We start from the raw sequence: 27,522 nt of genomic DNA on the forward strand, positions 1-27,522 counted from the left end.
GACATTCAAGAGAAAGTCAAGACTTGTCTCCGTTTATTCCCTGGAAACACCATATATACACAAACAGAATCAGCATCTTTAAAAACAATCTCATTAGAATTTTACAGAATAACATATTTACAAATGTATATTATGATCACAGTTTGAATATTCCACAAAACAAAGAAGGGGGAATCATTGCACAACAGGAGGAAAACAGAAGAATGACACACATCTCATTTAATCTCACATTTTGACACTCGCACACACCGATTTATTCATATCCATATAGTGAAACATGATCTTTTCATTAACACAATGCTGCATCATGGCTAGGTTTCAAGGCTGTGGAAATGTGTGAAAATCCAGGATCAGCAAGATTCTTACAGGTGACACGCTGCGACCAAAACAGTGGAGATGTATTGGCATGCATCTGAGAATTAGGAAGTGTTAATTAGGAAATCCTTTGCAAGTTTCTTTTTGCATAGGTTGTATTTTACTTCTGTCCCAGAAACAGATTTTCACAGATTCAGCATCAAGCAGCTCGCATTAAGATGCATGAACATCCAGATTAGTTTCATTATGAAATAATCAACTGGCTCGATAGAAACAGAAATTTAGATTGATAACACTTTAACCTTACTGAACCTTTTGGAGTTTAAAAAGGTTACTAATTATCAATATCAAGTAGAATCAAGGTGTGCCGTCAGTATGTTTACATGCTGATCCCACGTCAAAAGGAAATTTGGATGAGATAACAGTGGAGGTACGCAAGCACCCACCGCAGTAACATGACCTCAATCCTGGAAACATAATTTCTATTCAGGTAGCGGGCTATTTCAACATAGCCTCAGGATGTAGGGTAAAGGAACACATTAACAATCATTCATGACAAATAAAGGCCGGTTTCTGATCTGCCAAATAAAGAAATGGAGGCCTGTGTTCTGTGACAGCTGCTTCAACAATCCTGAAAACGTTACTAGTTTCGAATCAAGCTAGTGATCTGTTTACGAGTGTGTGTGTGTTTTGATGATTCTCCTAACAGCTGTGAACAAGAGACAGAAGCTGCATGTGTGTGTTCGACTCTGGTCTAAATGCAAATTAAGTTTACCCCCCATAAATAAAGCAAACTTCATGGTCAATCTTGTGTCAACCTAAAAGCCCCTACAGCTGAAGCATGTACACACATGGTGTAAACACACAAGCTTGCAAGATTAAAAAGGCACACATGCAGCAACGCACGCAGAGACACACAATTTGGATATTTCTAAACCAGCACAGTCACAAACAGACATTTAAAACAATATACTGGCACACATTCAGAACAGAAAAAAAAGACAAAATAGTAAATAAAATATAAATCAATGAAAGGAACATTGCACTTTGTCCCTGGATGCATTTCTGTAGCTACAGATCTCATGTCTTCCCTTGGATTCCTCTAGAATTGAATTACTTGAACATACTCATTGGGACAACAAATAAAAAAACAGATTTAGATGCTTGTGTCTGATAAAGATAAATTGTTGCCATTTGGTAGACCATTTGTGAAGAGGAGGCAAACGTATACAAAGTATTTGTTATCTAAAAAATGTGAAAACTTTAGGTGAAAAATAATCAGACAAATAAAACTTAATTTGAACAGAAATTAAAATAAATTAAAAATCATATTCAAAATGGCCAAACTCAAGACCAACTCTACATTTAAACCTTAACATGATATTATACATGTCATGGATTTTCTTCAGATTGAGGATTCTTCCACGCTGATGGCATAGTGCTGTTTGCTGCATGAAACACGGCAAAGACACGCTCTGCTTCCTTCAGTGTCGCACCGTGGTGCTGATGATGCGAGGCACCTTGCTTCACCAGCTATTTTGTAAGTGCTGTGCAGAGCAAAAGTTGAGGAAAAATACTCAGGTGGCACACAAGGTCCCCAACGAGCATCGGCTGATCGGTTTCTTTTTCTACTTTTTGCTTTTGGAGTGCTGTGTCGTCAAGCAGCTTTTCAAAAATAAATGTGGCTTATTGGCAGGCAGGAGACAAGCTGAGAGCAGGGCATGCTGGGGGATCTTGTTTCAGTTTACATGAAGAATAAATATACTTTTTATAGGATGAGTTCATTGGCAAATCATTTTCTGACTACTTCCCATGTCAAATTTGCTATACATTCATGATGATGGACCTTCAATCAACTTGTTTACAAGGCAATTAAGAATGTTCAGCTTGAAACAACTGGCCCGAGGACTTCTATCTTATCTTATCTTATCTCAGGGGGAGAGGGACGTTAGCCAGAGGAAGATTTGTTGTGTCAGACGAGGTGTTACAATGTGGATAGAATAACGACAGTTCAAGTAAGTTCAGACAAATGGACAGAGTTCATCAGGGCCTCCGGAAAAAACAGCCTGAGGTGATACTGGCACTTACAACATTCAATCTGCTCCTTCATGTGATGTGAGAGTGAGGATATAGCCGTCACTTCAAAATGGTAGGTTCTACAAGTCATCCTTGGCCCTTATTTTCCTCTTTCCTGTGACATGGTAGTGTCACTTCCTGCTTACTGCGTTCTCAGGGTCTCTCTGCTGCTTAATGAGCCGCTCAATCTCGGACCCCAGGGTCTGTAGATTCTCCTGTTAAAGAAAATGAAGACTTTTAGACTTAAATACAACGTTTAATTTGGGATTCCTGAGACTAACTGGTGTGCTGTGACTGCATGTCCAGCATTTTTGCTCTTTCTTACTTTATATAGAAATATATATTGTTGGTACAAAAATGGCATTTAAAAGCCTGGATGACCTTTTCTTTTTTAAGTAAGCTAACATGGAACAGTCTGCAAAAAGAATGGAAAATTACCAAGCTAGTACCACTACATGTTTTTAAAGCTCAGTTGGATGCTACAAGATGCTGTTGGTACCTGTACATGTGGTTAGATATGTAAATTGTAATCCCTGTACATTTTGCTGTATGATGTCCTTTTGTTGTTCTGTTGTTTATGTTTTTATGTCTTCTTGTGGAACCTACTGCTGCAGGTCTCCCTTGAAAAAGAGATCATTGATCTCAATGGGATTTTACCTGGATAAATAAAGGTTTTGAATTTAATTGAATAATAAGAGTAGGAACTAACGAAACATAGCACGTATTATCACAACTTTTTTTAGAAAATGGGGCGAAGCCTGCGAGCTAGTTCAGGCAGTCAACTCGAGCACTTATGCTGCATTCATACATAACGCCCCCTTGCCACTCTGCAACCAACCAAACAGAGTCTCCTTAATATGCCGCTCTATTTAACCTGCCAGATCTCTCTCCATGCATTGCTTGCTGCTGCTATTGCTGCAGCTACCTCTACGTCCCTGCTGCTTGCTGCCCCACCACCACCCCAGCTTCCACCCCAGCTTCCACCTGTAGGGGTTAGTTATTTGATCATCACTCATCGTGCTATGTATATCTATGGAGTGATGATGCCCGAGCCTAGTCACCAAACTCAACTATATGCTGCTTCTAAACATGTTAAAGGAACACGTGAGTTGTCTGACTGAACTGCAATCAATATTTAAAAACAATTATCACAGATTTGAAAATGGCCAAAGCCAAATTACTCATCACGGTAGATGTGAAGCTTTAATTGGGCTTTGAGAGAGTGTTTCGTTTCATAGTCTCATTAGTGTGCCTACGCTGAGTGTTCATTTCTTCCTGCTTACTGCCAATCATCTTTCATCAACAGAAACAAAAGTCGCTGCCGAAAAAGAAAATACTCCCACATTACAATTAACATCTATTGTCTTTTTTTGTTTTTAAAGCTTCTAACAAAAGTGTGAAAAAGGAACCTAAGAGAGGCAGTAACTATGAATGAAAACGGGACTATGTAGGTGCATATCTCAATGTTTGAAAGGTAGTTTGTGCGCACTGTATTTAATGTGGATCAAGATAGGTTTGACACGTTCGAGTATCTAGAAATTGTGGACATTGTTCAGTTGTTTTGAAGTACATCGTGCACTCTTGACGGTATATATTTACTTCATTAAGAATTTATAACAAAAGTGACTAACATCTTCTTCATTCGTTTCCACACACATAATTAAATTAAGTCTATGTCTGGTAAATGTGCATATTTCAATGAGGACTAATTTATACAAGCAAAATAAGTCCCTATTTGTGCACTTCATGGTTTATTCTTTAAGTTCTTTGTGATTTTAATAATTAAATGTAATGGAAATAAAAACAGAGCGTTGATCCCTGGCGCTACATCTCTTATAGTTACGTCATTTGGCCGCATCACCTCTTCAGACAGGCTGCTGTTAAAAAACTGAGAGGTGGAAGGGATTCATCATTTCCCACCTACACATCAGAAAATCTGTCCAGTTGAAATCCTAATTCTATTAAATGAATATAAAAGACCCTTAGGACACGGACAAAGCTTACATACACAAGCGCTGAATGGATGCTGTGAATATAGGCTTGAATCCACTTCATGAAGTAGAAAGAAGGAGGAACACGTCTTTTATTAGACCACAGTTTCAATATCTCTCTAAAAAGGTTTGGAATATACGAGCCAAATGTGAGACAACCTCAATGGATAGAAAGTAGCAGCTGGCTCGATGTCCACTGTGCTTTGATTAAACTCCCCCATTTATCCACCTTTAAACTATCATATTGATAGTAGTGTTTTTTTTACCATCCCTGTAGTGTTGTTGTTTAAGTAGAATCGGTAAAAAAATCTTATTTATAACTTATTTCTGCTATATGCGTTTCTATTTCTGTGTAAATAACCTTATAACCTAGTCCACTTTCATAAAACCTGCATTTTTTACGTGCCTTATGTAGCCAAAATAAACATCAAATACATATTTCAAACTAATTTGCATGAATTTATTGTAGTTAATGTATAAAGTGGTGAAATTCTTTCTTTTAACCAGTGGAAGCAAGTGGATGGAAAAATGTTGAAAGTAACCCAGGAACAGCTCGTGCTTCTGGATGTGTCTGGTTGGCTGTGATGCCCGAGTGTCATAATTACAGCGCAGAGCCTAAGACACTAAAGAAGGCTGCCCATCAGAATTCTGCATGAGCAGTCCACACTGTGCTACAGTACAGGCATCCTGCAGGCTCACAGGCTGCTGTGGGTTTGATGTGTTAAAGGAAATGAGCTTCATTTTCTGGATGACAAATTCCAAACCTCTAAATGCTAAAATAAAGTAAAAATATAAATGCTTTGATTAGATAAATGCATGAAAACACACACAAAAAGGTGTATTAAATGTAGTATCTGTATAGTAGTATCTGTATATAGCCACTCGGAATGTACTACTTTTGTAACCTATCAAGAGACTTGGATAGTAAATTAGCATTTCTGCTATCTTACATTATTTCTCCTATACTGATCTGTTCATTAACATGCCGTCTTCATAAAAAAGGGAAATATATTTGGCCTGAATAATATTATTATAAAAACCTTTACAAAAGCATGATAAACCAAAACATGACAACTCTGTGTGCAATAAGAGCAAATAAACTGCTAATCAAATACATTTTTGAATAATAGTTATATGAATAAAAAATGAAGTACTTTAGTACATGTTGTTGCGTTTCTAATCATTCAACCTGACATAATCCCAATGAAAAACTTTTTTATATTTTGATCATTAACATGATTTTTGAAAGTAGACGGAGACACTTAAAAAGTCAAAGTGGCGCATGACAATGACAGCCAATTAATTACCCTCTGAGGTCATCTAAGCTCGTATAATTAATCACGCACTGCAAACTACACATCATTAATAATACCACCGCGTTGAATTCTACATCCAAAGCTCACTACACTTATCCATGATGCCTGCTTACCTTCAGAGTAATGTTCTTCAGCAGTGTGTCCTCCAACACAGCCTGCAGCTTCCTGTTGATCTCTAGCGACAGATCCAGGGTCAGCCCGCTGTCCGCCGGGTGGGAGGTGTAAAGAGACGCCATGATGCCCCCCCGCCGACTCACGTTAGCCTTGTTAATGTCAGACGCCTCTGATGAGAGGGCCCCCGACTCCTCTCTCAGCACATAGCTCTGGATTATTCTATTGGGAGGAAGAGGAGGGCAGGAGTCAAACAGCATGCTTCATAAAGGAGAGGCAAAGAGTGAGACAGCTGTGGAGCAAAGAAAATTGAAAGAGTAGGATTTATAGGAGCATGGAGAGATCCTTCAGAGGAATAAAAACCATTTTCAGCAGCAGTGGACGTTTCTAGAATAGTAATTCCAGTGGGATGGCTTGTTGAACTTGTGCGCACAGGACACATTCAGTCATAGTTCAAAAGATGATTTTTCTGCCAGTAAGAGGAGGAAAGGTGATGGAAAAGACAGCTTTGGAATGGGCTGCCAGGATTCAATTAATCAACCGAGTGTGTGTGAAAGAGAGATAAATCTTCATGTTCATAATTCATTTTCATCTGAATAACAAAACAGCGTCGAGGTTAAGCTATGTTTGTGTCACAGAGAGGGAAATTCATTAGCGTAATAGCTCCAAACTTCCTGTTGTCCAATTTTCCCAGAGAGAATACTGACGAACAAGTGCGTTTCCATTAACACGAAAACAGACCCAAAGAGATTGTGTGAGAATGCCATTGTGACTGGAATTCATTACCGCGTGCGTCATTATCATATTTTTGTTAATATGCCACCCCAGAGAAAAGAGAATAATAAAAAGCAGTATTCAAGATAAAGGACATGGTTAAGGAAATGAGTGTTCGGAACTCATCCAGAACATTTCTCCATGAGAATGCTCGCGCTAGACTCCCTCCAGGCATCAAAGAGAAATTAAATGCGTACAAGGTTGGAACTCAAAAGCTTTTGCAATGGCAACTGGGTTCTTCATTTTCTCCTGGAGCGTGGGCTGGTGAAGAGGGTTAGGTGCTGCCCTACAGAAAAGGTCAACATCCGCTGGTAAACCTCTGGAGATGGAGCATTAATCAATATTTTAAAACCAGCTCTCGACACAGCTGTTCACCTGAAGCACCGACCTGAAACATCAACAATACTCAGCTCCATACTGACGTCGTTTAGTTCAGATTCAGGACGTGCACGAGAGAGGCTTCTTAAAAGGCGGGTAACTGTGGGGTGAGCAGAGGGTCCTGACCCTGAGTCAGATGAGCAATTAGATTTCCACTCAGCAATTTCCATCATAGAGCTCATAAAAGGATTCTCAGGAAGGAATGTCAATCCATTTAGGTGAATACATACAGTATGTACTACTACAACCATTTCTACTACGGCGACTACTACTACTACTAATTAGTCAGAAATACAACAAATACAAATGAACGGCAAGCAGTTTGTGGACTACATCTTTCTCTTTCAATGTTAAGCTACAATATTTTACATGCAATAGGCATTCATTGAAGAGCTTACAGTTTAATTATAGCTTTCAAGTGTAAGTGTTCTATTTAAGGAAACATGTTGTGATGGAGATCTTTGAATGGTTGAAAACATGCCAGCCAGGGATATAAGTTTAATATATTTTTGAATATAACATGTATGAATAGAATTAGTATAAGAAGATAAAACTGCTGAATTCCGTTGCACAGACTACTTTATATATAAACCATAAGACTACTCTGAAATAGTGTGGATACAATTACAGTGTTAACTCTGACTTTCTCTGTGTTGCTGAAAAAGAAAATCAGTTTCATCCTTTAATATAACAATTAATTAATCTATTTTCTTCCTTGGTATTCAAAGTCGTTAATTTTGTCAACCTGATATTTATGCATGACCTACTGTAGACTTCAAACAGTTTGTTACAGTCTATGTTTAATAAAAAATAAAATCAGGAAATCTGCCATGCAAAAAAATCGAAATGAAACAGTAGCTATGGAAGCACTACAGAAAAAGCCACCATCACAGATTCCCCATCCACAAACACACACCACAGCTGGGCTTGCACAGACATTAAAGGGGACTTACCTCGGACTAGACTTGTGAGGGTCCATATTTGGACCCCAGTTCCATCACGACAGTGTTTTAGTAAAAACAAAAAAAAGTGACAGAAATTAAAGATGTGGCCACATGGTGCGCTGAATGGCATGCAGAGGCCGGCGGCAGGCAGGGTGTGAGCAAGACTTCTGTTGGGGTTTGTTAGTATGTTCTTTTTTCCCCAGCAGAAACTAAGCAATGAAGGCGGCAAGTCAAGCATGCAGGAAGTGAAGGTGGCAATTCTGAGTGCAGTACAGCTCTCGAATATGACATATTGGAGCGCACTACAGTGAAAGTCCCCCCTCTTAAGGTTGTGCCCAAAAAATGGCAGCGCAAAAAGGGAAGATGCAAAAACAGAAAGATATGGCTTTGGTTTTTTACATGTTTTATCTTTAGAACGACTAATACCATGAATTAAGTCGGGAAATACCAGCTTTATGTTAAAGGCTGCAACCATCTATTTTTGATAAATGTAAATACTTAAGATCAAATCTAAATGGATCTTCCTTTATTAACACAAAAAATACTACACTCTGGCTTATATATCAACTGAAATTAATTATGAAGTAACTGCAGGACAAAGATCCCAGATCACCTTGAAAGGCTCCGTTCTAATATATTCAGCATCCTTAATAGCCCTCAATGGAGCTCATTGTGCTGAGCATTGATTACAACTAACAGAGAAAAAGGGTTGCTTCCTAGATAAATATCCATCTGCATGTAGTGAACAGACGGTCGTTCTCCTTGGGTTTGTATCAGCTTCATTCAAGTCACATAAAAGGCCCATTCAGACGTAATGTTCAGCATATCCAGGTGTGGGTATTGAAGGACAGACATCATTACCCTTGAAGGATGAAGGATCTGTTTCTGCATGTTTTAGCTCATTCGCTACAAATCACATATACTGTATGCAGCCAATGACCCGTGTTTCACTTCCGAGCAGCTGGGGAAATACAATGTATGGCTGAATGATAAGCAAAACGCATCTAAAAATAATCATGTAGCAAAGTCACGCAGATATTGCAATGGTTTTACCTACAGTAGTTCAACTTCATAATAAATGATGTTCTTTTCATTTGTTTGGCATGACTGATGACTCTAAATACTGCAATACCCATGAGCCTTTGCCCCCTTGACTTTAAGGAGAGGCCATTCAGGTGTGCTCAAAAATAAACAAACAAAGGCTCAGGAGATTTAAAACACTTCCACGTTGCAGGGCTGAATAAATGCAAAACTGACAGAAAAAGATACCACCATAGAATGAACAACGCCGCATTTTTAAAAGCTCTTGAAGCTCTCTGATTGGACGGTTCTAAATTCGCTTTCAGACTTTTACCTGATACAAGCTCCCAACTTCAAAACTCTATTTTTTTTTTTTTTTTTTATTTAAATTGTGGGTATTCATAGTAAAGAGTGACATTCATTAATAGTAAATGAGCTTAAAGTAGCAAAAACACTGCTGTGATCATACAACAAACAAACTAAATCAAACATCAGCTTTTCTTCCACTGACTGTCCTTTCTCAGAGACCCACTAAGCTTCCACCACTCTGTAAGCGTGAAGCAGGTGATGAACAAAGACACCGTTATCTCATCAGAGTTCACCAGGCTGCCCTGAAGGGATAGGGACAGAAAGGCAAAAAGGACAAATTCACATCCACATTCTGGGCAGTGAACCCCCCCCCCCCCCCCACACCCGTTTAGCCGAGATTTTACAGAGCTAAATTTAGCTCAACAACCGTGGGATTCGCCCTCAATTTTAACTCATGAATGTAGGTTGAGGCTAATGGATTCAATACAAGCGTAGAGCTGAGAAAGATATGAGAAGTGATCCAAGTAGAATCAAGCAGGGATTTAATTGTAATCAGGAAACAAGAGACTAATGATTGTTTGGAGTTATCTGATCAATGAATAACATGTTACTCACTAGAGAAAACGGTTTCCATGTTTACTCTGTGTGGTTCTACCCATGAGAGTTTCAAATCATGCCCACTCCACATTTAATCCTGACATTGGTGCACAATCTACTTCAAGGCTTAAACTATACATAAAGTACCGATGTGATTAAGATAGCTCTAGCGTCCTTCACACTGTCTCTTTAGTCTAGGTGATGGCCATGAATATGGATGAGCCATCATTAAGAAGCCACACCAATGCATTTTCCCCTCTTGATCAGCTTGACTATAAATAGTTCTGAAGGAGGAGTGTGCTGCGTGAGTTAACGACGTGACACACACAGGGAGGTAGGGGGCCATAAAGTGCTTGTTTATGCACTATGCTGTTTTCAAGGTGAAGCAGTACACTTTGGAGCGAGGAATGATGTGCTCAAATATTTGTCAAGGTTGAGCTTTGTTTGGCAATATATACATAAATATGTATAAATGAAATATAATGTTTCCCAGTTATCCTGTCAATGCAGCAGTGTAGTTTGCTCAGTGTATCCATGTGCATTCAAATGAAATTCTAAGAGGTTTTTAACATGTGTAATTATTAAGTAAGGAAGTAAGTAAGTCCTTTTACTTAGCTGCAATAAACTGCTCCTACTCCTGTCACACTGAAAATCACTATTACATGAGTATTTGCTTCTTTTCTCCAATGCAGGTTTCACATAAAATGGCCAAACAAGTTTCCACAGGATGTTTCAAAGTACAAGTACACAGAGTATTTGGTATGTGACCTCAACGACTCGTGTTGCGGCATCCTAGACCTGATTCTACCTCGGAGCATTCTCTTCTCTTTAGTGAGAAACTTTTTATGTCCCTCTGACTTTTCCTGTATAATTCAATGCTTGTTTTGAATGCATCTATTAAAACAAGCCATGTCAACAACCTTGCAGTCAAAACTGTTTTATTACTGCACTACTACTGTTCCATTAAAACCAGCTTAATGGTCTGAAACACTGCGTCTACAGTACAACTAACCTCTATCAGTATTGTTTGAATATACTACCAACCATTGTTGCAGCAAATACTGACAAATAGCAGTTTCAGCCGTTTCCTCCACTCACTTGGTCTTTCTGCGGATCTCCTCCACCAGTTGCTTGATGTGATCCTCCATGAACTCGATTTTCTCCTGCTTTCGAGCGAGGGCCTTTTGCAGACGGACAATGCGCTCCACAAGCACGGTCTTGTCCACCTCTGGGTAGTTGTCCACCACCACCACTGAAGGGACCGCCTGGCTGTCTGGGGACCGCTCTTCAACACCACCGCCCCCCCCATGGCGTGTATTCAAAGAGCCTGAGGAATGGAGATCGAGATCAACTTAGAAAACATTGTTTATCGTTGTGTCTTTGGTCATGTGTCGACTAGCTGTTGGATAATTTGTTAATACCTTTAAATTGCATTTTCACTTTGATTTAAGTGTGTTAAAGTGCACCTATCATGCTATTTTTAGGCAATAGCATAGGTCTCAGATATATAAACAAATATAAAAAACATGTCTATGAAGTGTTTTGCTCAAAATACGAAACAGATCTTCCATTCTAGCCATGCCTCATATCCCTCTATGTCACTTCCCGTTTCAAAACAGTGCTGATTTTGGGTATAAAGCTTTACAAAAAAAAAGAAATTGATAAAAAAAAGGAGGGGGCCGAGCTCATGCGGGAGATTCTAGCGGGAGATTCTAGCGGCAGATACTGCGGTGATGAAACGCCAGATCATTATCAAGGATTATTTCTGAAACAGTATGGAGCTCAAAGCCTTTCTCTCTTGCCGGTTATACCACAAGGTGAGTTCCTTTTTACTTCCTGCTTCTTCACACACATGCTCTGTACAGTACAGGTTAGCTCTGAGTGTTAGCGATGCTAATGTAAACATGCACCGACCATATTACGTCCAAAACAGTCGGGCATTGTTTCTGATAGCAACGTTTCTGATAGGGCCGTGGGCGTAAAGCCAGCCTACATTTCCGATATTACGTCATATCGGACGCAAATCTGGATCAGCTCCGTTTTAGCCCCGTTTTTAGAGAATTAGGTACGGAGGACAAGAGAGAGGGTTTTATTTTCTGACGCTGCGTCAGTTCCCCGACACACCGGGGATACATATTTATGTATACAATACATACAAAAGTGCATTTTGCATGATAGGTCCCCTTTAAATAAACTATATTTTCTTTGGAGGGGTTTTTATGCCACCAGAAAAAAATTACACAACTATAGGACAAATATTTGTACAATTTAAATTGGTATTACTTCTGTATGTGTTAAATACTAACCAAATCCAGGAGCAGTACCTGAGGAACTTGAGCGACTGCCCATACTGCTGGCATCCCGGTCACAGCCTCCGTTCTCAACATGCTCCAATCTCTTACGAGCTGTAGAAGAAGAAGAACAAGTAAATAACTGAGAGTCTCTATGATAAACAATCTGAATGTTAAGATACATGCCTTCACAACAAATATATTGTTGGTATTGCTGACTGCTGAACATTAGAGTAAGTTATTAACTAAAACATAATGCAGTGAGGAAAATATGTAATTCAATTGTGTCAACAAAAGAAAAGCAAACAAATATTTGCATTAAAAATGGGTTATTATTACTGGACAACATTTGATAGTTCCTCTTTATAAATAACTTTTAAAAATAATTGATTTTGAAAACTGTCAAAATCAGAAGCTTCTTTTCTGTTGATAAACATTATCCTCAAGGTAACAGACAACACTTCCAGGGATTATGACTTGAACAAATGTACTATAGCCATAGATGAGTAACATCTACGTCACTTTGCTGCCCACTTTTGGGGGAAACAACGCTGGCATTTGAACGGCGATCAAGCCTGAAGCCACAGAGCTCTTCTTTTACTGTCCTTTTTTCTTAGAGGAAGTACAGAAAAAACGTAACTCTAGATTTGTTTTAATGTTTGAGGTGCAATAAACGACACCGCAGCTTTTTGGCATGATAAAACAATTATTTTCTGCCTCACTCAATGAGAGTAACAGCTGGCGAAATTACAGCCTGGTCTACTGATTTTAAATTGAACCATATATCGAGCCCAATCGTTGATTTCAAATGATTTAATGTAATTGTTTGCCTGACTGGCCATCGTAATCGGGCTCTTTGAAGATCCAAAGATGCACGGTTTTCAAAAATGTCTGATCGGATTGGCAAAAACGTCAGAATTTGTATTGACCGACATTCAAATGACAGCGTTGTTTTCCCCCAAAAGTGGGCGGGGCCATAATTTCCGCCCGGAAGTGACGTAGGTGTTACTCTCATCTATGCGAAAAGGAACTCTTAACTATAAGAAACAGAAGCCATCAAAAAGGCAGTCTGAAAGTCAAAGCTAAGCTTCATTGCTTGACTGAACTTTTCCTCTGTGAAGGTGTCCACCTGAATAAAGGTGATGCAGGCGCTTTTAAAGAAAAGTGCCCACTCAGCAAACCTTCCATGCATAAACTGCGGCTGAAAATGACAGTGGGAAGCTGTGACAGCAACACTGATGAATGAACACTGACTCTTCTAATACAAATCGGTCCCAGCTGACAACTGAAAGGTGGAAAAGCTTCCAAATTGTGTACCTTAGTGTCACAGAGAACCATGTTTTGGGAGCCGACTCAGTGTATCAAGTATACGGGAGAACATTATCTCTCTTTTAACAGTGCACTCCCATCTCTCTTGTTTCTAATCACCGTGCACGTTCTACTCTTAACATCCAGAGGACAGATAGCCTCTTAGTCCGGTCATTCCATAATAAAAAGATAAATATCACAGTGAGTGTGAGTCAAATTAGATGATGGGAAGGAAGTCTATATTTTTCACTCATGACATTTTCCGATATGGTTTTAGATACATGACGCAGTGGCAACTTTGGCAGGGCTGGTAATAATACAACACTTTTGATACCTTGGAATTTAAATCATCTAATTTACTGTAATTCTAGAAAATAAAAAGGGGAGAACAAAATACTTTTTTTTTTTATTTTTAGTATTTTTTTTCCCCCTTCAACCATCAGTGTTGTGGTTGTCTGCTAGAATTTTCTTATCAAATTTCAACCACATTTTCACAATACAATCTTTATAAGGTCGTTTTTAACTGGATATAGGAATTTAGTAATTAGACGTCTGTCTTTAAGCTATGGAACAAGCTGAGACACTGCTTCATGATTGTACAGTAGCATCACACTGAGCTACATGGCTCATTAGGAGTAATCTCTTTATCTGCTGATGAAACAGTTCCATTAAGTTGGGCACTGCACCGTGATGAGCTACAGAAATATACTGTAAGCCCGTTTCCTAACCTTGTATTAGCTGTTTCGTCAGGTCTTTGATGCTGGCGGCTTGTTTCCTTTTCTGAGTCACCAGCTCGTCCCTCAGCTCTTCCACTCTGGTTTTGAGTTGGTCCGCCTCCGTCTGCAGCACCGCCCGCTCCTCCTGCAGGCCCTGCACCTCCTGCTGCCTCAGAGACCCCTCCTGCTTCAGCTGTCGAGACTGCAAGGGAAATGGAGACAGGGGGGGGCCATGATAGAGTGGCTAGATAACTCCGCGACGGCTGCTTGTCCCGAAAACAACTTAGTTTCGCAATCTGTGTTTGAATAGAAAAAAATACCTGTATCGTCTATGTATTTATATCTGTGCCAAGCCTATCTAGCAGTTTGTTTTACTATGTCATGAAGCAAGGAGAAAAGCTTTGATGACAAATCGTAAACCCTTTAGAAATTTGCAATTCACTTTTGTACAAATGTGTTGGTCTTTTCACTTTTTAATGAAATGTACCTTATTATGATACATGCCAAATTATTTTAAACTTATCACTTTTATAATTATTTTGGCTGTTTATTTTAAATAATACTTGTTTAATTATGTTGGCTATATGTTCTTATTGTTCCTTTTTTTTACCCGTTTTATTTTTTTAAAGAATTTATTTTTAAAATGCAGGTAAAATAAAAAAATAAAACTGCTTTTAGATTAAAAAGACATACAATATGACATTTTCTTTGTTAGTTTAACATCAACTAAGAAGAAATATGTTTTGTGTTTTGAGCAAACCTTATCAATAAATAAAAACTAGTAAAAAAAAAAAGTAGAAACTGCTTCAATATGTTCTTCTGATTGTCTAAAACACCACTGTCCTAGGAAATTGTATCCAGGCCAGAACACTCATCTGTCCTGTACCACTCCTACATCTCCCTCCTCTGTCCAGAGTTCCCTCACCTTGTCGTCCAGCAGCCGGTTGGTCTCCTCCAGCTTGGCCTGCAGCTCGGCGAAGCTGCTGCTGAGCTGGTCCAGCTGAGACTGCAGAGAGTTGCTCTCCGACTGCAGCTGGGCGTTCTTACTGCTCAGCTTCTCCGTGAAGCCCAGCAGCTCAGCCTCGCGCTCCCTGCTGCCCTCGACGTCCCGCTGGAGGTCGGCCATCTGGGTGCTCAGGCTGTCCACTTCCTCACGAAGAGACGTGACCTCCTGTTTATCACTGCGGGACGAAATTATTATTGGCTCATATTAAATGGATTCATAATGAACTTTGATTATTTTGTGTGTGTGAAATAGGTACTGTCAGGGAGACAAGTATACATGACCACTGTATGACAAACAGGCAATTTTGCTTTATAAAGAACAGAAAATAGACTTAGAAATATTGTTTATGCAAAAATGTAATACGTGAGTGACATGATTCTTACCAGTAATCGTTCACTCTTTCAATTGGTAATCCATTATTTCATTCAAATAAGTCATTTGTAATGGACCACTGAAGATACATAATATCTGAAATGACCACTTACCGTTTGATTTTAACGTTAAACCTGACATCAATGAAAAACGGTATGGGATGTTATGGAGAATTAAAAAGACTACCACGAGGGCTAAGCAGACTGCACTTACAGTAGGCTATGTAACTATGCACCAGAGGATTTTATCATATGCGTCTGCCGCGTGGTTTAATGTTACCCAAGGAATTGTGGGATCGCATTATCTTCTGTTCCTTCAAAAAGGATGGTCCAGTGTACCCTATGCTATAGGAGATAAGAAAGGAAGCATTGCAGATGCCTTCCATAGCATTTAGGGGATTCAAACAGCTCTTATCACGTCTGCCTTGATACTTCAAGCTAAAAAAGACTATTCGACCACAGCCAGCGAGTCAGGATAAAAGGTCACAATCTCCACTGGTAGTGAAGTTTTCTACAGAGCAAAGAACTGGTGGAATCAAATTATTTTCTGCCTGCCAACAAATCACAGTTTTTGGTACGAGTGGTGAAGGAACGTCATGCTGCTCAGAATGACAGCCAGAAAGAAAGTAGAGAAGCTTTTGCATAAATCTATCTGGGTTGGCGCCACCTACTTATGGCTCACACAGAATGCAGCATTTTAATTTCTAGTTTCTAAAGTCATCTGCATACGGCCTGCAGAGCCACAGAGGGGCCAGAGTCCCTCTCTGCCCAGTGTGCTATATCTGTCCCTGGCCTACCTTTGAATCCTGCAGTAAGGTACCTGCAGTAGAAATATATATTACACTGTTCTATCAAACCAATTATACCTGGCATTTAAAGTTCTGTTCCTGCATGATCACTGTGTATGTATGTATGTATGCATGTATGTATGCATGTATGTATGTATGTATGTATGTATGTATGTATGTATGTACCATTGATGCTGCTCCTCAAGCGCAGTGATCTCCTCCAGCTTGTCTCTCTGGCGTCCGATCTCAGCTTTCTGCCGGTTGATGATCTCCCTGTACTTGCTCAGCTCGTCCTCCCAGCGTGGTCGCTCGTCCTCTAGACACTTTAACTACAACACACACACCCTTAATTAACGTGAAGTCCTGCCGGTGACATGTGCACACACACACACATGTTTAAGTGCGTATTTATATGACAAACCTTGGTTCGTAGAGTAACGAGTTCATCCATGCCCTCTTTGTAGCTCCTTTTCAGGTCATCCAGCTCTTTGGCCTTCACTCGATGCACCTGCCAGATACATTAGATATGAGATTATCCATTTATAAACGTTCTACTTTCAAAATAATTTCTGTTTCTAGGCCCCTGAATCACATTTTTAGAAAGGTTTCTTATCTGTGTTTCATCCAATTGATCACAATCAGAATTTACAAAGGACCAATTCAGTTATTGTTTGACACATTAACTTAACCCTCATTCAGACTTATGTAACAAATTGCTTTCTGGGAAAAAAAAAAAATCCTGCAGCATCTTTTCAATGAAGATGCACTTCCTGGAAATCCTACTGTGACATTCATTAACATTATTTTGTTTATGCTGCCATTACACATGCAAAAGCTTAATAATGTCTTGTCTCATCTTTGGAACAAAGCCATTAATGATACGACTGCTAGTCAACTTTTCCAAGAAGCAATTAGTAGCCTGTGGTATCCAAGACAACATGCCACTAATGGAGAAGCCGACAAATGTACCGTCTATTCCCTCCATTCATCATGCCCATCCTTTTTTAATGTTACACCCACAGCGTTATGGACACCCAACTGCTTTGTTTTGCATTATTTATGACTAAGTTGCATCATACTACATATACTATCGCATACTAAAATAGGCACAGATTTAGATCTATTTTTTCATCAGCAGGGAAGCGCTACCTGCCTAAACTGACATTACGAAATATTTTTCGAAAAACAATTGACACACAATAAAGGCCTACAATATACTGTATACATCACCTCAGTGTTTATCATTGTAATCTGTAAATGAACAAATGGAATGAAAAAAACAGGGGTGAAAGCAAACGGAAGGGGAAACAAAACGGTTACTGAGGCGTGATATTTAATTGAAGGTCTTGTAAACACCCTGAGTAAACAAACCAGAGTGTGGCATGATGGAAAGACATGCGAGATGTTTTCTGGGTTGTTGTTGTTGTAACCCACAGCTATATTGATTATTTCTAGGCCATTTATTTTTAAAGAGCATTTCCCCTCAGAACGAGGCAGAGAGAAAAACAGGCCATTGTGTTTGGATTCAGTCCATGTCAGTGCTGTGTGCATGCGTGTCAGCCTGTAGAGCCAGTTGGTTACTCATTCTTATTTAAGGCAATTACACCTCTCGTAGTGATGAAAACATCAAAACCATCAATAAAGAGCTGAATAATGGCCTGGCGGAACAGAAGGTTTATGCAATTTTGAATTAGTAGGAAATCTGTATAAATGTTTGTTTCGTATTTTTTGGTGAATCGTCACCAAGACCCAAATAGGAACATAGTTAATCAACACGTATGCAAGCATATAAACAACTAATGTTTATGGTAAAGCTTCACTTTTGGTCCAGGACTGAAAGTGCCTACTTAAGCTAATGTACACACTAATGAGTACTTGTGTATACATATAGGTGTGTGTTTGAAAGTGTTTGTGTGTGTGCACAGTGGTTAGCACCTCTAATTGGCCTGTTTGTTCCTGCTTGTGTCTCTCCAGCTCGACTTTGGTCTCCCTCAGTTTGGCATCCAGCTCGTTGGACTTGATTTCCTCTGATTCCTGGAGGAGATGGGCGGTCAAAAGATTAAAAAACAAGACAACAATCAAGAGTGACAGAGAGAATAGAAGTGAACGCTGATATAACAACATAAGAACGGCTCAGCATATCCAAAGCACACAAAAAAAGAAGTTGAAATGAAAAATCTAACATGCAACTTTATTGGGCTTAGAGTAAATCAATAAGAAATGGCTGATAAGTGGGAATAGACAGAAAAACGACACCTTTTTTGAGTCATATATTACTCATAATGGATTATGTGCATGCAGAAAAGTTAAGTATGCAAAATATGCATATCATAGATACTATAATATGTATATAAGGCAACAGGGTGTAAATAATAATGCTGAAAATTGGGATCTATGATTAACTGTGTTCAAGTGGAAGAATGGTGTGAATACGAATATTAGTGGCAATGTACATTATAACTAAATAAATGCAGTATTACTGTGTAAATCTGCTGTCACTGTGATCGAGTACAATGGCTCAAATAATCTTTTCAAACAGAGAGAAATATTAAGCGGCTCTCTGCTACCATCACAAGGACTGAATGAAAACTGCCATTCGAATAAAACTAAATCATTCAAGTCGATTTTTTACAAATTACAAAGTTTATCAGAAATGAAAAGTAATGACATGGAAATAGAATCACTCAGTCCATGTATGTGACGGCAGGAGCATGTGATGCATTTCTCACTGTCCAATCAGATTTGCCTACTTCCTTCTTTGACCAATCGTTTCAAATCTTCAGTGAGTTGGCTCAGTGACTGCACTCTCAGATTTCGCTAAGCACACAAGTGTTAAACTGCCAAAGATAAACATGCATTCTCCAGCTCCAGTACATCCAACAAACAAAGACAAGATGTTTCTCACACATGAACAGGTATTTCATATTTGCTCACATTACTAATGCTTCCATGTGATAAATACCACAGACCTGGTATGTTCGGATCATGTCCTGGCAGTTCTTGCGGATCTGTTCAGTCTCTTCTTTGGCCTGGGTCAATTTGGAAGTGGTTTCTCTCAGTTTGTCTTTAGTTTCCTGCACACAGATAAATAAGATAAACAATATGTTGTAATAATGACAGTAAAAAAGGCTTTTTGCTTCTGAATAAAACTAGTAATTTATAAAAGCTGTGCAATAACTTGGAAATGTTTCCGTTTCTTTCCTAGCAAATGCATAATGTTATTTGTGATGGACACACCCAACAACCACACAAACCACCACAAAAGAAAACATTAGTGGCTCAGCTGCTGCAGCCTTGAGCAACTACCGAGTATTCACACTTTCCTCTGTTTATAGTTGTGCATTTGCTTGGAGGCAGCAAAACAAAAGCATTATTTTGTAATAGTCATTTTCCAAAATAGCTACAATGTTAATGATGATTTCCTTTCAGGGTCATTACTGTACCATTTTCACCCCCCATTTCATTTCGCCCCTGAATCAAAAAGACAAATCTAATCGTGTGTTTTATGGAGCGGCTGCAGATAAAGGAGACGCCATTTGTATTCTGAAAATACTTGGCAGACGCAGATGTTTGACAAACAACTGCGTGGTTTGTAAGGTGAATGGAGGAAATCAACATTAACCACAAACCTAAAATAAGTTCAAACTGATATGCCCACTGTACTGTACTCTATGTAGTCAACCTTAGATATGTAAATGTGGCTATGTGTGTTCAGTGTATCATTTAAATACAATTTGACTGCAGCAACTTCAGGTTCATGCCAAATACAAAACACATCCAAAGCACAATGGTATTCTGAAAGTAATACAAATATACTGATCTCTTCTCTGTGTTTTGGATATGTTTACAGTAGCATTGGAACCAAAATGTATTTTCCCTATGTCTGCCTGTAAACTAAAAGCACATTTTAGTAGGAAAACATGATCCGGTTTGACGGTCAATAACATTTATATTACCTTGTGTGCATCCCCCTCACTCTTCAGTTTGTTCTGGGCCCATCTGACCTTGATGAGATGTGAGTTGATCTCCTCTTTTAACTTTTCCACCTCTCGAGTAAACCTGCTGACCTCGCCTTCCTGAGAGACAGAGAGATGGGTGAAGCAAGGGCAGGATCAGGATCAGAGGCCAGGAGAGCAACGGGTCTTCGGCTGCGCTGAGATAGTTAACAATCCTGATGTGTTTCTCCTGCTAATTCTAATATGTATAGGAAGCTTACAAGTCGGTAATCCAACAAACTGCCGACATAGAAGACCATGGTAAGAATGACAAGCAAGATAAAATCAGCATGCACAAAACAGTGTTTGTTCGTCTATAATAAACTGATATGGAGAACGAACATGTGACGTGGTGTCCTTTACTCTCAAGTATAAACTAATAAGTTGTATATGTTTATATTGTCCCGAGTGGCAAATAATACTAAATTCACTCAATTTACCACATGAAAACACTGCAACAAAAAATCTACCATAAATAACAGTAATGTACCTTTGTCATAGGTAACTTTAAGGCTAAATCGGATAAAACAGTAAGAAGTGCTGCTGTTGTTGAGTTTTTAGGTCCTAATATTGAAGGTTTTAAAAACAAACACTCTTTAACAAGGCATGTAAACCTGTCAGTGTTTACCTTAGCGTCGTACAGCTGCTGCATCCGACCCTTATCCTGAGCCAGCTGGTTTCCTCGCAGGGCCTGGCGGTCCACCTCCTTCGTGGCTTCTCTCAGCCTCTTCTCCAAACTCTCCTTATCCCGCCGCAGGTCCAGGGCCTCCTTCTCCCCCCGCACATACTTCATCACCATGCCCTCCTTCTCCAGGCGGGCCTCATCACACTTCTTGTTCACCTGAAATGTATCATGAAATAGATCTGTATATTTTCCCAAATGTCAACGTTGACTTGTACAAGTAATGAATTATGGACAGTTTGATAGATGGTGAGAACGACCTCGTTTTTTTAGTGTGGATGCAAAAAAATAGCTGACAGCTTGTTTACATTTTACAAATAGAGCTGACATGCACCCGCTTGACAGCAATGTTACGAAGGCAATTTTATGTTGCCTATTTTAATGTTTACTAGGTTGTATTAATACTTCATTATTTAGTACACATGCAAACTAGAACATATTTTAATTATCAATCCTTTTTTTATTATTCTTGCACGTTTAAGAGCAGGACACTGTGGTACATACTACGGGTCTCACACCTGTGTGTTCATTCCTCATGCAAACAAAATGCTCATGTGCCACTTCACAGTTTCAGGTTGATCTTTTATGTGAAATATTCACTTTCAGGAGAGCAAGAGAAGAAAGGGAAAACTGTATGAGAGTTTTTGTGTTTTTCATTGAAATAGATAAAGCCAATGTTGTGCTTTGAGCATCACAATGTGCACTTCAAATAAAATACAGTAAGTAAAAAAAAAAGGAAGAAATGTGGTTTTAGTTTATATAATACAATATATGGAACAAATGTGTCAAACCCCTGGGGCAGCAGTTGATTAGGACTGGACCCCCATCTTATTGTAAGGAAGGACTGATATAAGGAAGGGCTAAACGAGACGGCCGCGAGTGCAAAATGTACCTCCTATTGTTCACTGAACAGTGAAATTAAAAAATTGGGATGTGTGACAAAACTTTCAAGAGAAATGTGCCCTACAAGGTGGAGAAACTATTGGAGTTCTCTTCTTCAATCTGCAATAGCAAGAGTTAGGGGTGCAAAGAGCTTGACCGTTCAGGTAATTGTTTTGTGCAAACATTGACAAAGATAGTGGCAAAAACTAAGACACTGCATTTTTGTCATGCTCTGAGTAATCTGTATCTTACCATAATTTAAATCTTAGGATGAAAATAACTTTAGTTAATTAAAGTGGGACAAGTGATATTGATTCATTGGCATAAACGTGGTTTACACATACACCAAATGTGAATGCAAATCTTTAATTCATTTCACAAGACTGTCCTTATCCCTGAACTCTCTTAAATGGACATTGAAAACCCATTTTCTTGTACACATACAGCATTAATTATTTATGTTGAATGTCTTGATGATCAAGAGTGCAAACAAGTGCTGTGTTGTGGTTTGAAATGCCTTTCTCTCCATTTCTCTCTGACAAGTTGCCGCACAAAGGGACATCTCTGACCACAGCAGCTGTAGTCAATATATCAATAATACTCAAACAACTAAGCATCCGATTCTATCTTATATATATCACCAAGTATCCCTAAAGCATTTGGTAGAAGTGTCTGATGTATCACCAATTCAACTCGAAGAAATGTAATCATCTTCACTTAAGGAAAATATCTCCTTTTATTCCAAACAGGACTGGATAAATGCAAGTCTATAGCTATCATTTAAAACATTTGATCAGATGACTCGAAAGAAATGTAAAGGGTCCTGGGTAAAACTGAAATGCACGCTACATTAAATTAATACAGAAGTTTCATTTCCTACCATAGTTCCACAAAAAAATGGAAAAAACATCTGATTGAATGGGTATAATAATAATATTTACAACTTTTCATTGGGAGTTAAACTCGATTGGCAAAATAAAGATACTGTAGCAGCCAACTGGAACAAATCCAGACGTGCAAATACGGGTCAGACTAGGGCGAAACTACATAGTGTGATCAGCTTGTCAAGTATTTGTGTCCCCGTTATACCTGTTCAAGCCTGTGTGACGTTTCCTTCTGCATGTGCTGGAGGGCAGCCTTAGCCGCATGGTCCTGATGGATGAGTTTATCCCGAGACTCCTTCAGTTCTTTCAGCAGCTCCTCCACCCTGCCCTCCAACTGTATAAAAAGGGAGTAGACCGTCAACAACTTGTTAGGCCACATTTAAGTCAATGCCACACCTGGGATAACCTGCTGTGACAGCTGGGTGACACACCGACTCACAATGTTGGAGGCTGAAGGAATTTAAAAAGCGCACAAAGAGGAAGTCAGTTTGGCTTTGTTCCAGTCCTGGAAATCTGAGACCTTTACTGGAAAATATTGCTGAAATATCTCTGGCAATCTCTGAAACAATATATGTCTAACATAATTAAATATGGTGTTTGGAGAGAAAAAAAGAAAAAGCATACATTGGGTTCATGCCATAAAAATCCCTCTTACTGCTTACATAATGCTTAAACAAATGCTGTTACCAAGAAAGCAAGAATCAATTATCGTTCCTTCTATGGCAACCGTGATGCTAGACCAGATCCAATTAATAGATAAGTACTTGTACGCAAGCTTCGTTAAATTACAGGTCGAAAATACTTTTAATGAATCAATGCTTTTAACCATAAACTTAGTTATAGCATCTTCTCCAGCTGTGTCAGTCTCTAACACAAAACATTTTACAGCCAAAATCAATGTCCACGCCAGGGAGGAAGTGAGACAAAACATTTTAGAGGAGCGCTTCCTTGTTAATGAAAAACATATGCTTCCATTGTGTTCCAAAAATGATTAAAAATAGCTTGGAGAGACATGCAGGACAAACATGGCCCATTATTTCAGAATAAGCCTGTGTTAGACCCAGGGATACTGATGATACAGAGCACATTACTCGTGTTTGTGCTCCAACAGTCAGTGCCATATGAACCGTGAACAATGGGAATGGACAATAGAGAAATAAACTAACCTTTCTCATAGTGGCCATGTGCAGCTTTTCCGTTTCCGTCCTCTTTTTTAGTTCATCCCTCATGTTGTCCTTCTCTGAACATATACCCAAAATCAGCTCCTGGTGCCTCTTGTTTTCCTCGAGCAGCCTATACACACAGACAGAAACAACACACACACAATACCAATTCAGGTCAAGTCCAAGCCAATTAGTGAAGAATGTAGAGTGTTGTAATGAAGGTCGAACAGCGCCGGATAGGAAAGTATTTGGGTCACTCTCTGTCATTTAGCCAAATAATTAGAAAAAGATTACTTGAAACAATTATTCTTGTGTGTTTGCTAAATCAAGGGAGATTACAAAAAAAAGAATGTGCAAGGAAAAGAAAAACAATAGCATTTAGAAAGTAGGTAAAACACTTGCAAAACTGTTCTGTACAAACAGCAGTTTAAAATGGCGTTACGAAGGTGGCCTTGTAAATAATCAGCTACTCTCGGCAGCAGATAAACCAGACACAGAAATAATCTAATAACTGACGGCATACTGCGTCCATTTTAACTGACGAAATAGCACTTTACCTCTGAATCGACTTCTCCTGCTGTGCATACTGGTACTGCACACACTTCTCAAAGACCACCATGCAGTTCTCTTGGTCTGTAGGGAGTCCGTTGATAGGTGGGCTTCCTTTGCCCTCACCTTTACGTTCCCCCTCAGGCAGCTGACAAGACAACAGCTCTGACTCGAGCTCATCCAGCAGCGACTCCTGTGACAGCGAGCGCTGGATCTGGGAGATAAGCTTTCGGCTGCAATCAGTGTCATACGGACTTGAGAAGGAATGGGAGGGGGCCGAGTTGTCGGCACTAGTTTGCGGGCTGGAAGCAGGTGATGAGCCCACTGTGTCTGAACTGGGGGTAGAAGGGCCGTTGCAGAACCCGGAGGTTGTTGTCGAGTCAGTAGGGGAGTTTTTGGAAGCACTTTGGAGGGAAGGGGATGATGGACTCTCTGCTGAGCTGCCATCATCAGCAGGCGATGGCTCTGTGGGACAATTTGTGACCAAGACTGATGGCTGCTCATTGCAGTGTGTGGCATGAGAATCCTTCACTTCATTAAGAGTCAATAAGGTTTCTGCTGTGCCTTCAGAAACAGAATCAGAGCTTTCCACCTCATCCAAAGCTATGACTGGGGCTACTGAAGCTCCAGCAGCCTCATCTGAAAGGGAAGGGAGCTTGCTTTGCATAAAAGCTGTACTGCTGTCACAGCTAGCATCAAGCTCACTCCCCTCTTCATGTTCCTGACTGCATGTTTGAGCTTCCGACCTTGTCTGTATGCCTGTCTGAACATCTGTTGTAGTCTTGATGAATTCTCTGGCAAGCTCTGCTTCATCGTTTTCCTGACTGAACTTGTCCGCCTCATCCGCACTGTGGTTGTGAGAGATGTCTTCCTCCTCTTCTATGTTAGATGCGCTGTTGTGATGCTGATTCCCCGGTTGTGACTCTTCCGACACTGATTCAACCTCCGATCCCTCCATCATGTGTGTATCCGAGGCAGGACCAGGCTGTTCCATGGTCCCTCTCTGGTTCAATTCTGGTAGAGGCAAAGGTAGACACAGAGAAGATAGCAAGATTCAAAATTGTGCAAAACAAAATAACTGTTTTCATACATTTGGTCACAATAGTTTTTATGTGAACAGCCTAAAATTCCTGAATGTAACCAATATAGCAGCTGGGGGCTTTTTGCATGGTCATTGGGCACAATGTTGTCCTTGTGTTGAGCTCGGAGTAACCAGAGAGCAAGATTTATATTTCCACATGGTTATTTGCAAGAGGATTTGTTAACAAAAGGACCACATAATAACACAGAGTCATGCTCAACATACACACACTAAGATGTTTGGTCTTATCAACACCTGTTATGTGAGTTATACTTGTTTGTCTGTGGCGCTGTATGTCATACAACTTAGATAGGTATTTTAGATCACGACAAAGCCTCACCCTAATGCAATTATCTTTCAAATCTCTCATGACAGTATACAATTGAAGCAATATAAACAATTATATCTCCTACTAATAATTAAGCTTTATTTAAATAGCACTTTCCTAAGGGATGACCAATGGTACATGATGAACACATGTTTCTATTTACATGTCTACTTTTAAGAACATGAAATATAACATTTATGGATTAGCTTGATGACACTTTTCTTGGTGACTTTATGTGAGGGATTTAAATTAACAGGCCACGAAACCTCTTCTCACCAGAAACATGGAAATGGTTAATAAACAAAGTCTTCCCGTCTCATACTTAAACATTCAGTCATGTGTTGAACCTCATACATCAAATATAAGTTAAACATTATCCCCATGGCTTTTAGTTTTAGATATTGCATTTGAAAGATGATATGCAACACTATGTTTCCTGACCCTGAATCCCACCAGAACAATTTGTCATTGCTTTTTCCTTATCATCTAATCCGTACTCACTACAGTTTTTCCATAACTACCGCATTACGTTAATGAGTAATAGGTAGATCATAGCCACATATATCCAGCCAATTAAGCTTATCGCGTTAAATGGTGAAAGCACAACAGATACAAACACACAGTGGCGTTGATGCTCTTTCGACAGGTGTCATGCCATCAATGTCAAAATGAGTGAACATAATAATCAGTAACCAGCCGAATCAAAATACACGATTTACGTTGTCATGCCTTGGGTAGGTGACTGTGTAGTTAGATAGCAGCAGGCCGAAGTGCCATTTGTATTTACTGTCGTTTTATTAACAGTTCGGTTCATTTAACGATAGCCATACCAATGCTAACTTAATCTTGCTAGCTGCTTAGTTAACAAAACAAGGCATTAGTGACACGATTTACACAATGTAACACATATGATACCAACAATGGGTAGTTCAAATGTATGTTACGCATAAGTGCAGACTGACATATTGTATGGATCCACTGCTTACTGTAGCTAGCTAAGCTAACATTGATAAGAGAGGCGTTAGCTACACTGCAGCTAGCGAAACTAACGCTGCAATCCAACATACATGACACATGACGCTTAATAAACATGATTATATTTTCACCTACCGAATGCAAAAAGCCCATGTTGTAACCCAATGCGATCGAACCGGTATAAGGGATAACTTTGAGCTTTCTGCCTTAACAGCTGATAGCCCTAACAAGTCACTTTGATATGACACATCAACAAATATGGCCACTGCAGGAGAAATGATGAGGAGATATAAACCAATCAGAGACCAGTGAGAAGTTACGTCAGTCTGACGTAAACGCATGGCAGGTACACCTCCACATTACATGTGCTCCATTGAAGACACTGGATTTTATAGCCTTCCTTTTCTGTTTTTTATTTTCCTCTTTATTATTTCTACTATTACAGCCATAGATATATATAAACATTTTATAACATGTAAACATGTTTATATATATATCTATGATTACAGCTACCCTATGTTGTTATGTTGCACCCTGCTACCATGCCTGTTCTGTCTCAAGTTTGTAATGTATTATGCCTAAATGTATACTGTTTTGTCTTAATGTCAAACGTCACAAGTGAAATTGTTATAAAAAAGAGAAAACTTTCACATAATTTTATAGATTTACAGA

At 39.3% G+C, this 27,522-nt stretch overlaps 1 protein-coding gene across 2 annotated transcripts; it reads right to left on the reverse strand.

The window, feature by feature from the left end:
- ccdc186 (coiled-coil domain-containing protein 186) lies at positions 1 to 27,102 on the reverse strand. Of its 2 annotated transcripts, none has more exons than XM_034107383.2 (16): positions 26,986 to 27,102; positions 24,475 to 25,480; positions 23,921 to 24,047; positions 22,960 to 23,088; positions 20,935 to 21,147; positions 20,268 to 20,387; positions 19,281 to 19,385; positions 18,247 to 18,345; positions 16,733 to 16,819; positions 16,498 to 16,640; positions 15,072 to 15,327; positions 14,159 to 14,348; positions 12,156 to 12,236; positions 10,930 to 11,158; positions 5,812 to 6,031; positions 1 to 2,606 (listed from the first exon to the last, which is right to left on the reverse strand). In XM_034107383.2, the coding sequence occupies exons 2-16, from the start codon at positions 25,458 to 25,460 to the stop codon at positions 2,523 to 2,525; spliced, it is 3,069 nt and encodes a 1,022-aa protein (XP_033963274.1). In that variant the 5' UTR covers positions 25,461 to 25,480; positions 26,986 to 27,102; the 3' UTR covers positions 1 to 2,522. The 2 variants fall into 2 exon arrangements, with proteins under 2 accessions (XP_033963274.1, XP_033963273.1); XM_034107382.2 differs by having other exon boundaries at positions 12,138 to 12,236.
- Between the last annotated feature and the right edge of the window lie 420 nt (positions 27,103 to 27,522).

Source organism: Pseudochaenichthys georgianus, chromosome 19, assembly GCF_902827115.2.
Source record: "Pseudochaenichthys georgianus chromosome 19, fPseGeo1.2, whole genome shotgun sequence".
Taxonomy (NCBI): domain Eukaryota; kingdom Metazoa; phylum Chordata; class Actinopteri; order Perciformes; family Channichthyidae; genus Pseudochaenichthys; species Pseudochaenichthys georgianus.

Excerpts from the sequence above, each read along its gene's own strand:
- ccdc186 (XM_034107382.2), bottom strand. The coding sequence starts at position 25,460 with ATGGAACAGCCTGGTCCTGCCTCGGATACACACATGATGGAGGGATCG. Across the intron at positions 20,388-20,934 it reads AGCAGCTGTACGACGCTAAG|GAAGGCGAGGTCAGCAGGTT; the intron begins GTAAACACTGAC and ends TCTGTCTCTCAG. Across the intron at positions 16,820-18,246 it reads AACAAACAGGCCAATTAGAG|GTGCATCGAGTGAAGGCCAA; the intron begins GTGCTAACCACT and ends TGTATCTGGCAG.